The sequence below is a fragment of the Sardina pilchardus genome, chromosome 10 (assembly GCF_963854185.1).
Source record: "Sardina pilchardus chromosome 10, fSarPil1.1, whole genome shotgun sequence".
NCBI classification, from domain to species: Eukaryota; Metazoa; Chordata; class Actinopteri; order Clupeiformes; family Clupeidae; genus Sardina; species Sardina pilchardus.
In genome coordinates, this window is record NC_085003.1 from 33526993 (window position 1) to 33539307 (window position 12315).

At 44.3% G+C, this 12315-nt stretch overlaps 2 protein-coding genes across 4 annotated transcripts in view; both read right to left on the minus strand.

Annotated features, from left to right (window-relative positions):
* ctdspl2a (CTD (carboxy-terminal domain, RNA polymerase II, polypeptide A) small phosphatase like 2a) overlaps positions 1–1508 on the minus strand; it is a 12331-nt gene extending 10823 nt beyond the window's left edge. The window contains exons 1-2 of one of the 2 annotated variants that reach the window (XM_062547980.1): positions 1325–1508; positions 1–20 (exon numbers count right to left, since the gene is read on the minus strand). The exon at positions 1–20 is cut by the window's left edge and continues 195 nt beyond it. Coding sequence is in view for 1 of the 2 variants with exons in the window: in XM_062547979.1 (XP_062403963.1) it covers positions 1–20; positions 1122–1161 (60 nt within the window). In the remaining variant the exon portion in view is untranslated. Of the gene's footprint in view, positions 21–1121; positions 1224–1324 lie in introns of those variants that run through there. The other variant, XM_062547979.1, reaches the window with a different exon arrangement.
* A 1841-nt stretch (positions 1509–3349) lies between these two features.
* sqor (sulfide quinone oxidoreductase) lies at positions 3350–11548 on the minus strand. Of its 2 annotated transcripts, XM_062547981.1 has the most exons (10): positions 11448–11548; positions 10782–10993; positions 9691–9861; positions 8611–8664; positions 7585–7779; positions 7193–7402; positions 6754–6937; positions 5681–5748; positions 5202–5380; positions 3350–4720 (listed from the first exon to the last, which is right to left on the minus strand). In XM_062547981.1, the coding sequence occupies exons 2-10, from the start codon at positions 10989–10991 to the stop codon at positions 4663–4665; spliced, it is 1329 nt and encodes a 442-aa protein (XP_062403965.1). In that variant the 5' UTR covers positions 10992–10993; positions 11448–11548; the 3' UTR covers positions 3350–4662. The 2 variants fall into 2 exon arrangements, with proteins under 2 accessions (XP_062403965.1, XP_062403966.1); XM_062547982.1 differs by lacking the exon at positions 11448–11548 and having other exon boundaries at positions 10772–10993.
* Between the last annotated feature and the right edge of the window lie 767 nt (positions 11549–12315).

The window sequence follows — 12315 nt, forward strand, 5'->3', positions numbered from 1 at the left end:
CCCAGTCGTCACATGAAAGACTGGCAGTGGAGAGCGCGCACACACACACACACACACACACCTTACTGTTAACATGTTGCCAACCAGAGTATAGATTTACATCAAGTCAATTGATTAAAATGCAATTACCTTCACACAATTAGATTTTATTATATAACATATATATTGTTACAGATGGTATTACCATAAAAGTTTCCATGTACCATTTGAACTCATAATCAAAACGAAGATTAAACACTCAACTGGTGAACACATTTCAATATTTGAACGCATCTACTCGTTTCCCGCTTATTTTTTCCTACCGGTTTCGGTCCTCATAACACTGCACTCTAAATGGCGTATCGCATTGTTAGTCAACTCTGAACAACCCATATTATCATAATTACATGTGTACTCTTATAGATTAACGTTAGGGCTGGAGTATAGAAAAGTACACGGCGAGACAGTTCGTTAGCACAGTACTGTTAGTAGACAACCTTAAAAGTGGGCGGGGTGAGGCATGGAACTTGGACACGGTGAGCGTCTAAACTCTAGCCCCCGGCAGGGAAAAGTAAATCCGGCCTGTTGATATACTGACGTTCTTACACGATGTTTGAACAAATGTTGAACGAGACCACACGTTCAGTAAATCGGCAAAACCTTAGTTTGTTTGCCGACACTGTCACTTGCTATGCTATAGGAAGATTTGACAGTAAGGCTAACGTACATGAACTGGTTACTGGTTGCGCTAGCTTTAACGTAATCCAGTAATGTCAGTTAGCTACATTTGCTACACTGCTAACGTTGCCACTAAAATCCCATTAAAATTCATTTGCAAATCATGTTAGCTAGCTTAAACGACTGTGGCAGTTAAGTCACTCAGCTGAATTTTCCACTTACTTATATCACGTAGAGACGTGGTTGCTTCTCGGACACGTCTGATTTAGGATTAATTAGCTATGTAGCTTAAACTAGCCACAATATTTACATGCTAATGTTGGTTAGCATTAGCGCATTGGAATCGCGCATAGGCGGAGCTGGGAAATGGTCGCCACGAACGATTTTCTCAATTTACGACACAACCAACATCTTGCTATGAGAGAAAATCTTGACCAGTTCAATCAATCATTTAGGCAACTTACAAGTTTTCCGCGCATCACTCGGTAGAACAGATAAAAACATACTAGGGCACAGCTGCTAGCTACCTAGCCAACTACATGTTCTCGTAGGACATACCTATGCTAGTGTACGGGAGATTGTACACAGCGACCGTGGCGTAGGGTTACGGCTATTTATTTTGCAACATGATAGCATTATAGCTTGCTACATTTCGAAACATACTTACGTCCAACCGCTTACATGCCCGGAATGGGTTAACTTGTAGCTGAAGTCGTTGTGCTTAAAGCCACAATGGTGGCGACCCTCCTCTGCTTGTCCGTCAGCCTGCTTTTCTCGGTTGTAAATTTCGAGTCAAACCTACAGCTACACCACAGCTACTTGGGACGCCATTTCCCGCCTCCTCTCCAAGATTCCTGGAAAGAACCCGGATGGTTGAACCATCTGCGCAAGCGCATTTTTGTGTGAAATAACTCGAATGTTTACTTTAGTGTTCATTAAAATGTTCAGTAGCTATACACATTGAGCATGACAGGCCCACAAACACGACTCCTAGTCCTGCATACCTCAAATGTACTTTATCCAACCTCGCGGTATTTCTAGTACAACTTAAAGCTCATTTATCACAACTGATATGAACAGTTCACCACTCAGACAGAGACCAAAACTGTGGTGATGGGTAAAGAATGCATAACACACACTGCATTGCACTGCAGTCACCATTGAATCTTCATAGGCTACACATTATGTTGAGAAAAAGAGCAATTCAAATTAAACATGAATAATTGAATAAGTAAAGCGAAGGCAAGACATTGCACTGGCAGTATTTTTATTATTCAAAAGTTATGATAGAACATGTCACTCTTGCAAGACCAGTTGACTGCATAAATGTATTGGAATAATCCGTTGGAATAACACGTACAGGCTCGTCATCATATTAATGGCATAGGCTTGAACACCCAACACAAGGACAACTTCCTCTGCACTTTAATATATTGTTACATAAATCCCAACCTATTGCATACAGTCTGTGATCCCCATGCACAGCAGGCACCAGCCTTGGTTGACTGTCATGACTGCCGGGATGTTTATCTCGACGGCGTTCAGGACAGAGGGGCTGATCTTAGTGACTCTTAGGGTGCCTCTCATTCGTCTTTTATACATCCTCACTACCTTCCTCGGTCCTCGTGCTCAATGATCTACATAAAGAATGATGGGGCGGCAACTTTGAGATAGTCTTTCCAGTGTTAGTTATAGATCAGTGGGAACGAGCCTGGAGGACCGAGCATCGAGGACCGAGGAGAGAAGTTGAGAGGCACCCATAGTGACTGATCTTAGCCAAACTGAAAATGTCCCTGTTTTTTCCCCACATTTTTGGAATTATGTCCCTGGTTTTGGTCTCGGACTCGGATCTCGGATCTAGTCACCTTACCGTAGAGCAGTAGGCTACTTTCTGCTCCCTTTTGATAAGTTGCTGTGGATAAAAGTGTCAGCTGAATGACTGCATGTAATCTACTGGTAACCTGGTAACATGACCTTTGACCCTTCAGCTCAGAGCGGAGCTGCCCGGCTGTATTAGTGCTGCACAGGATGCTGGGTCTGGGCTTTGGGACACCAGTTCCACTGTTTGACTGAAGGATTCATTAAGAAGGACATCCCTGTCCCAGAAAGTAAAAGTCCATTTAACACAGGCAATGTCACTAATTATCTGATCTACCTGGCTGCTAATTAGGATTAGCTGGTTAACCAAATGGCTGGATCAAACACTTGGCAGGACTTTACTCTCTGAGCCAAGGATGGCCGCCTCTGGAAATCCCTAAGAAGGATGGTGTTTTGAACAGATGAGATACAGTAGCCTATGAGAAGGATGGTGTTTTGAACAGATGAGATACAGTAGCCTATGAGAAGGATGGTGTTTAGAACAGGTGAGATACAGTAGCCTATGAGAAGGATGGTGTTTTGAACAGATGAGATACAGTAGCCTATGAGAAGGATGGTGTTTTGAACAGGTGAGATACAGTAGCCTATGTGATGTTCATGAAGGGTCTGAAGAGGGCTGTTGGCTTGACTTTCCATCCAATGTCTGCATGTTAAAAAGTATGGGAGACCAGACCTTAACCTATATGATATATTTCATTCTTCAAACAGCAAATTCCAAAACTATCCATTCAGAGTAGAATTCACACTTCAAATCTCCCAGGGAGTGTGATTACTGGACAAGGCCTCTGGATGCTCATTTGAGGGTCAATTGAAGCAGTTTTCATTCTTTTTTTATTGATGAAAAATCAGTGTATGCATTGTAAAAAAAAAAATAAAAATAATAATAATTGTTTTCCCTAAACTTGCAAACAGCATTTTGTGACCTCTGAAAATATGACTGATCAAAAACAAGCATCTAAAACGCTTCAACAACTGGCCATAAGTCTAATGATAAATAAGCATTGCATTGGGGGGGGTCTGAAAACAAAAACAAGATGGCTCAAGTGAGGAAAGGTGTGCGGCGAGGAGGATTTCAGTGATTGTCCTTTAGTGTGATGTAGCGTGAGTGGGCTCTGAGAAGAGTGTGTGAGTGGGCTCTAGGAAGAGTGTGTGAGTGGGCTCTGGGAAGAGTGTGTGTGTGGGCTCTGGGAAGAGTGTGTGTGTGTGTGTGTGTGTGTGTGTGAGTGGGCTCTGGGAAGAGTGTGTGTGTGTGTGAGTGGGCTCAGGGAAGAGTGTGTGAGTGGGCTCTGGGAAGAGTGTGTGAGTGGGCTCTGGGAAGAGTGTGTGAGTGGGCTCTGGGAAGAGCGTCCTGGACTAGCGCCACGTTTCTCCAGCTGACCATCACTCCATGACCCTCCTCATATAACGTGACCAGGACACGTCTGGCTCCATGACCCTCCTCATATAAAGTGACCAGGACACGCCTGCTCCATGACCCTCCTCATATAACGTGACCAGGACACGCCTGGCTCCATGACCCTCCTCATATAAAGTGACCAGGACACGCCTGCTCGATGACCCTCCTCATATAAAGTGACCAGGACACGCCTGCTCGATGACCCTCCTCATATAAAGTGACCAGGACACGCCTGCTCGATGACCCTCCTCATATAAAGTGACCAGGACACGCCTGGCTCCATGACCCTCCTCATATAACGTGACCAGGACACGTCTGGCTCCATGACCCTCCTCATATAAAGTGACCAGGACACGCCTGCTCGATGAAGACCCTATTGGGCCCAATTTTAGTTGAATTAAATGTTGGGAGCTACTCCAGTGTGTGGACATTCATTTGTGTTTTCATCTTGCATATCTGGCTGTATACCATGTAGCCTCTGCTACAATGCACATCATAACATATTAACAGTATTACAACAAGCACTAAAACATGATATAATGCAGCAGTATAAAATGACTGACAACAAAATAATATGTATCCAGCTATGTGCTGAATGGCTGAAGTGGCTTGAATGGTTAAGCTCTGCGATATTAGGAAAGTTAAAATGAAGACCTACAGGTCCAGAGGATGGAGATGTCCAGAGGATGGAGGCGTCCAGAGAGTGAGGACGTCCTCGTGGTCTCTGGACTCTATTTCATCCCCAAGTGCATGATGGTCCGATATGGGCCTGGTCCTCCCCACAGACCCCTGAGGAGGAAACAACAGATTCTGCATCAGCTGATGGAACCTCAACAAGAAAAGAAACAACAGATTCTACATCAGCTGATGGAACCTCAACAAGAAAAGAAACAACAGATTCTACATCAGCTGATGGAATCTCAACAAGAAAAGAAACAACAGATTCTACATCAGCTGATGGAACCTCCACAAGGAGGGACATGGTTGCGTAATGGTTAAGGAGCTGGGCTAGCACACAGTTAGCGTAGTGGTTAAGGAGCTGGGCTAGCACACAGTTAGCATAGTGGTCGAACCTGCACACATGCAACATCTTGGAGCAGGAGTCGCTAGCAATCGAGCTAATAGGCCCTGGCTGCTAGCTCGCTTACTAGCACGACTCCTAAGTGTCTCCGATGAGGAAATCATGAAGATGCTAGTCCACCGACCCCGTGTTGCTGTGAAGGCCGTGACCTCTGAACTCACTTGAGCAGGCCGTGACCTCTGTACTCACTTGAGCAGGCCGTGCCAGTAGAGGTGGGGCATGACGTCAGCCTTCATATAGTACATGGTCCTCCGTTCTTTGCTCTGGTCCAGGGGGAACGTCTCCAGAGGCTGCCCATTGTAGTCAAACTCAGCCAGGATGACCGTGTTGTAGCTGGTGACCAGGGGACAGGAGGTGTAGCCGTCGTACTAAACGTAACAGAGAAGGAAGATAGAGGTTACATTGTCTGACAATATATCAGTGGAGTGAAACTGAGTCGCAGTAACCAATAACAGAAATAATATCTAATGTTTCTTAGGGGCAAACAATAACAGAACTAATATCTAATGTTTCATAAGGGCAAACAAAAGAATATTCCACTGATTCAACTTGATGGTTAAAAATCATACTAAGTTCTCTTACAGACAGAGGTTTACTGCCCCCCTGTGGTACTGATTGGAACTGTAGGCAAAAGTAAAATTTGATAATTTTCACCAAATTCATCTAACCTTCTTATCAGGCTTGCTCTTCTTCATTATTCTGGTGATTGTCCGGTCGAGGACGCCGGACTGTGCAGCTGTAACACAGATCAAACACCTCAAGAGCCTGAAAGCAGATCTCTCCGTCTCCCAACAGCCCTCTGCCCTGGCAGGCCTGCCACACAGTGACTACGTACACAGAGGAGACACACTGGAACTGGGAAATATCACAGCGAACGCCTCATCTCAAAACCAGCACCACTTCCTTAGATTAACTGGGGAAGCGTAAGATCCTCGCAGCTCTCGTTCAGTCCCCTGGTGGATCATCCGCTGCTGTAATCTTCACACAGTGCTGCATTAGAGCCATACGTACAGTATATATATATATCTATGCAGTAGAGCAGCCTTAGGTGGCCTTGGGGACTACGCCACTCGCCAAAGGGATCATCAACATTCTGATTAGACACTTCCTTTTAGTTCTCTCTCATTATCAATGAGAGAGACATTCAAATCTTCTACAGTATTACAGACATTCTGGTCTTCTATTAAATCATTAATAATAATGATAATAATGAAATAATAAATAATCATGTACACATAATAACACAGCATCTTAGGTCACCCTCTGTAATGCCAAATGAATAAACACATTTTGGAGTTGATTCTTTTGTTTTTGCGATTCTACATGGTAACTGAGGAGGATATTATTTATCCCAAAGATAACTGCAACTAAACTGTGTTGTATCAAGCCTACCTTCCATCTTAATACAAGAGACACTTATGATGAGACTACAGGAGGCGCGTATGAGACTAGAGGAGGCGCTTATGAGACTAGAGGAGGCGCTTATGAGACTACAGGAGGCGCTTATGAGACTACAGGAGGCACTTATGACACTAGAGGAGAGGAGGCACGTATGAGACTAGAGGAAGCACTTATGAGACTAGAGGAGGCGCTTATGAGACTACAGGAGGCGCTTATGAGACTACAGGAGAGGAGGCGCATATTAGACTAGAGGAGGCGCTTATGAGACTACAGGAGGCGCGTATGAGGATACAGGAGCTCTTCTGCTGGTGGGTAGCCAGGTTCCGACTCACTCACTCACCCACAGCGGCTGCTGTTTTGGCAGTGGGCAGGTTGGTGCAGTCTCCGATGCCAAACACGTTGGGGTAGACGTTGTGCTGAAGCGTCTCCTTGTTGAGGTTGAGCCAGCCGGCCTCGTCGGCCAGCGGAGATCCCTTCAGGACGTCAGGGGGGCCCATCGGGGGGGTGACATGCAGCATCTCATACTGGGGACACAACCAGGAGCACACAGCCAACACAGCTAGAGGTCATTACAGCTAGAGGTCATTACAGGCAGAGGTCATTACAGCTAGAGGTCATTACAGCCAGAGGTCATTATAGCCAGAGAGGTCACTACAGGTCAGCTAGAGTTATTATATTCTTTGTTGTTGCTTCTGGTGTTTAGTAATTCAAGGCATATTCCTGTTGCATTATGCTTTCCTGCTGTAGTATAGTACAAATAGACAAACTTAAGTAATTACCTCAAACACTTTAGTCTCTCCAGGTTTGTCCAGGTTCTCAAACACGGCTTCCTGCTTGTCTGCCCTGACTTCTATGAGGTTGTGTCTGAGATTTATACTCAGGTCTCGAGACTTGACCACGTCCCACAGAGAATCTGCGTATTTCTTGATCCCAAACAAAACGGGCAGAGACGTGTTGTATATGATGTTTGCGCTGGACCTCTTGCCAGTCTGAAAGAGGGAAAATGCCCATCATGTCACTCAATCCAATTACTACTGCAACATGCCATCAAGATTTCTCTTCTTCAGGGCCTTTTTTCCACTGCCAAAATTATTCAAATTGACACTTTGTGCAATAATGTCAAACACAGTCTGATTGACACACTGTGTGGTACAACAGTAGTTGTCCCAACCTTTCTCAGGAATGCATCAGAGAGGTACATGATCTTCTGTGGAGCCCCTGCACACTTCACTGGTGTGTTGGGGAAGGAGAAGATGGCGTTTCCCTCCTTGAAGTCTTGCAGGGCCTTCCAGGTCTTCTGCACCGTCTTCACAGAGTAGTTGGAGCCAATCTTGGGGTGCCCAAACCCCTCTGGGAGACCTTTAATCTGCGGAGTTCAACATAATGCAACTTTAAAGGGATAGTTCGGATTTTAAGACACGAAGTTGTATGGGTTCCCTGTCAGCAACGTAGTGCATCAGCACTGACTTACCCCCGACAGCGTCCTGTGAGCCGAGATCCAGCCGGTTTTTGATCGTTTTTGATGCCGGACTATTTTCTTCAGCAAGTTTCTGGGGTCACGAAAGTAAAGTGTTTTTCTTCTCAAAACCATATGCGTTCAACAGAGTGATATATTTGCACCACAAAAACGTTGTCCAGCTGTCAGTAGCGCGCAGTGATAGGAATCGCGAAAAATAAGTAAGTGATAACGAGGTTTGAATTTTTCCTGGACAACGTTTTTGTGGTGCAAATATATCACTCTGTTGAACGCATATGGTTTTGAGAAGAAAAACACTTTACTTTCGTGACCCCAGAAACTTGCCGGACTACTTTCTTCAGCATCAAAAACGATCTAAAACCGGCTGGATCTCGGCTCACAGGACGCTGTCGGGGGTAAGTCAGTGCTGATGCACTACGTTGCTGACAGGGAACCCATACAACTTCGTGTCTTAAAATCCGAACTATCCCTTTAATGCAGCAAAACCCCTCTGGTAGACCTTTAATCTACGCAGTTCAACATAATGCAACTTTAATGCAGCAAAACCCCTCTGGTAGACCTTTAATCTACGGAGTTCAACATAATGCAACTTTAATGCAGCAAAGTACGGTATGATGTTTGGACTACATACACAATTGAGTGTGCATTCACAATATAAGTGCAAATATTACAACATATTACACAGATCACTGTTAACATTAAAGGGGAACTACGCATTACCTTCTCATAGTGGAGCTGTAGGCCGAGAGCCACAATGAGATACTCATAGGAGATCTGCAACAGGAAACAAACAGCCATCAGCTATCAGCACAATGATACTCATAGGAGATCTGCAACAGGAAACAAACAGCCATCAGCTATCAGCACAATGATACTCATAGGAGATCTGCAACAGGAAACAAACAGCCATCAGCTATCAGCACAATGATACTCATAGGAGATCTGCAACAGGAAACAAACAGCCATCATCACACATTACACACACACTAACAACATATTACACGTTAGCTTACAGACATGCGCTGGGGGGTTATTTCAGTACCACATACTATTTAAAACAATATGAGGCATTAAATAGAGTTTCGATTTACTGGTTGAAAAGCAAGTAAACACAGATTGCATGAAGTAAAAGGCTATGCAGGCACCAAACTAAGCCTTGACCTGAAGGCAAAATGTAGCTGTAAGCCATCTACCTCTTTCCCGCAGTAATAATAAAAGAATATGAGGTGCCAAAGTAAACTATTAGTGGTCATGATCCATAACGGTGACCTACCTCTTTCTTGCAGTAATAATAAATGAATATGAGGTGCCAAAGTAAACTATTAGTGGTCATTATCCATAACAATGACCTACCTCTTTCCCACAGTAATAATAAAAGAATATGAGGTAGCAAAGTAATTGATTAGTGGTCATTATCCATAACGATGACTAGCCTGGCACGCCCTCCCAGTGACGTAACACCTTCGGCTTTTGCTGTCGCTGGTCTGGTCAACTGCTAATCGGGAAGGATTTCTGAGTTCCCGAAATCTGCGGAACTGCCCCCTTTGGTCGAGAACCAATCAACTTTGAGCAGCTCCAACGGCTCTGGGTAGAGGCTTGTTCAAGGCAGAGGAAAGAGTGTTGTTATTGGTTTAAACTCGGCAAACCGCTTTCTGACATCGACCAGTAGCAAATCGAGGCACTTAAAGGAGGCGGGTCAACCAGCGCTTGGAGAAACCGTGTTAGCACAGGCTCTTGGTCAGACTAAAGTCTCGCAGAGCCTTTGAAAGTCGATGGTAATCAGGCTAAACGATGACCTACCTCTTTCCCGCAGTCTGTGCGAACAGAGTTGGTGTCTGGGTTGACCTCCATCACTCTGGATTTGAGCCACTTCACCCCAGAGGGGACAACACTAGACGTTGGGCGGCCAGACGACTCCACGCTCTTAGCTCCCGCACCCACCAGTGTCCATATGGGCTGGTAGTAATGCATCTGCACACAGTTCATTTATGGTTATGGGTAGTAATGCATCTGCACACAGTTCATTTATGGTTATGGTTGTGGTCATTGCTATTTGGCAGATGCCTCTGTCCACAGCAACATACAAATACAATACAACAACAATACAGTAATTAATTTAACACTCAACAATTTCAGGGCATTGTGTAATGACAGCCAGCAGGAAGCAAATCACAGTGAGTAAGTGATCAAATATTACGCCATGACAGTTGCCACCAGCACCATTGCTGGCATGCCCACACCTTCATTATGCCAATAGTTGCACTCTCCTGTTTGGTCTGGTTTGCTTAAGTTATAATGGCCTTCATTCATCTATTTTCCAACAAGACACAGACACGCAAATCGTCCATCTATGGCTGATCAACAGTCTATGTCCCAATGATGTCCTTACTCTTACTATAAAACTAGGCACCTTGTTCTGTGATATGCATTCAATTCAGCATGTTCCCAATGCAATGTAATCAACTTCCTCAATAAATGTAAACTATAAAAGGCTAAAGACCTCAACGTTTTCTTTATTGCTTTGATAGACTAGGCTACACTCCCTTTTATTCTCAAGGAAATAAATCTGGTGAAACTGCATTTGCTAGCTCCATCCAACAGCCACCCTCTCAATCTCATGACACACCTGCTGAAGCACTCAGGTACCCTGAGTGGTCATTGTACATGTGTGTATGAAAAATGTTAATCGGAAAATATATTACAACTAGTTATTTATGTCCCTGAGCTTGGCCAACATGCATTCCTTATCTGATATGGTACTGTTCTGACAAAATGTTAAAAACATCAAATATTTGAATTTTCAGAAAATGGTAAGCCAAAGATCGCGTCCAAAACAGGACTCGCCCCTATACAGTGAGGATAGATAAGGGTTGAGGCCTACCCCCGATTACCTCACTTGGCTCCACAATGGCAACATTCTCGGCTCCAACTTTCCGCTTCATGCGCGCGCCCATCGTGATGCCTCCACTCCCGCCCCCGAGCACCAGAACCTTCACGTGCTCCTTGGCCGCTGTTCGGTGGTGGCTCGTGTGGAAGTACCGGGAGCCCGTCATCTGGCAACTCCGCCAGGACATTTGTGCACGCAGGGCAGACGCTGTCATGACTGTAAACAGGAAACAATTAGGTGCGTAACTTTGGCTATGCGCCTCCATGAGAGGAAGCCTGAGAGACAAATGTAGGCATTTTCATGTATTTAAATGTTAAGCCTAATTACGAACTCCCGTTCTCACTGACAGAATGGTCCGACTTCTGAGGGAGTCTTGTTGACAGCTTTTCTACAGACTACCCTAATGTGTCATGATGACCTAGCATTACAGCATTAACATTAAATTACGCGTATTGTTCGAGTCAAATTACACCACGTTCTGGCACAAACAACATCTGCTGGTGTACAAAGTGCGTAGGCAGACGTTAATGCATAATCTTAAAAAGTCGTAAGCTATAGGCTACCTACCCACTGCACTGCGACATCAATGCTATGGCGACGTGTAAAGTATTCGGGAATGCAATAATAAGCAGTAACTTGTTGAGCATGTTTGACAGCGTATTCTACCTACCTCCTACGTTGCCTTCTGCTGTTGAAAGTGGAGTTCCCAAGCTTGCGCCTTACGACACTCACACTCTGCTGTGGACTAATATCCGGTCGGTGAAGCAGGCAGCCTATCAACAGTACAGTAGGCTGCAGTTGCTGCTGTTGAGTGGAGCAGAGTTCATTTGAGGTGCCACTGTTTACTGCTACTGCAGGTGGGAGTAGAACGAGTTAAATGGTATGGTATGGTATGGTATGGTAAATAAATGGAAGCCTAAAAGGCACAACAAACATAATTACAAATTCATTAGCCAGTTAGAAATGGATTGTCATTGTCCTGCCGCAGTTATATAGGGTAGCCTGCATTGAATCAATCAAATTAATCAAACACATTATAAAAAAAAAACAGAAATAACACTTCATAAAAACACAGACCAGACCTACAAATACTCTTCATGTCTATTTTCATAACACTGAGCAGACCATAAGACTCTTCATTATAACACAGAGCAGACCATAATACTCTTCATTATAACACAGAGCAGACCATAATACTCTTAATTATAACAGAGCAGAGCTACCAATATTATCTGGAACAATATACCTACAGCATCACAAAGTGGATTCATTGCCTTGTCATGAATGGAATGGCATGTCATGTCAAGTAGTTAGGAGTAGCTGATGGTGTTTACATTAACATTTATTTTCTTATGTTTACTTATTTTTTAATCAACTGTTGTGAAGTGACATGAAATATCAAATGTGACATGAAATATCAGCCATTTCTGTGTCTGCATCTTGCTCTGCACTCAAGCTGGTGCGAATTGGGGTCCAATCTGTCCCCACTCGAGCAGCTGCTATTGAGTAGTCATGAGATAGGTATGAAAGGTAAGAGC

Coding starts and splice junctions, on each gene's coding strand:
- sqor (XM_062547981.1), bottom strand. CDS start 10,991: ATGACAGCGTCTGCCCTGCGTGCACAAATGTCCTGGCGGAGTTGCCAG. Junction 8,665..9,690: donor GCACAGACTGCGGGAAAGAG/GTAGGTCATCGT, acceptor TTCCTGTTGCAG/ATCTCCTATGAGTATCTCAT. Junction 7,403..7,584: donor CTGATGCATTCCTGAGAAAG/GTTGGGACAACT, acceptor TCCCTCTTTCAG/ACTGGCAAGAGGTCCAGCGC.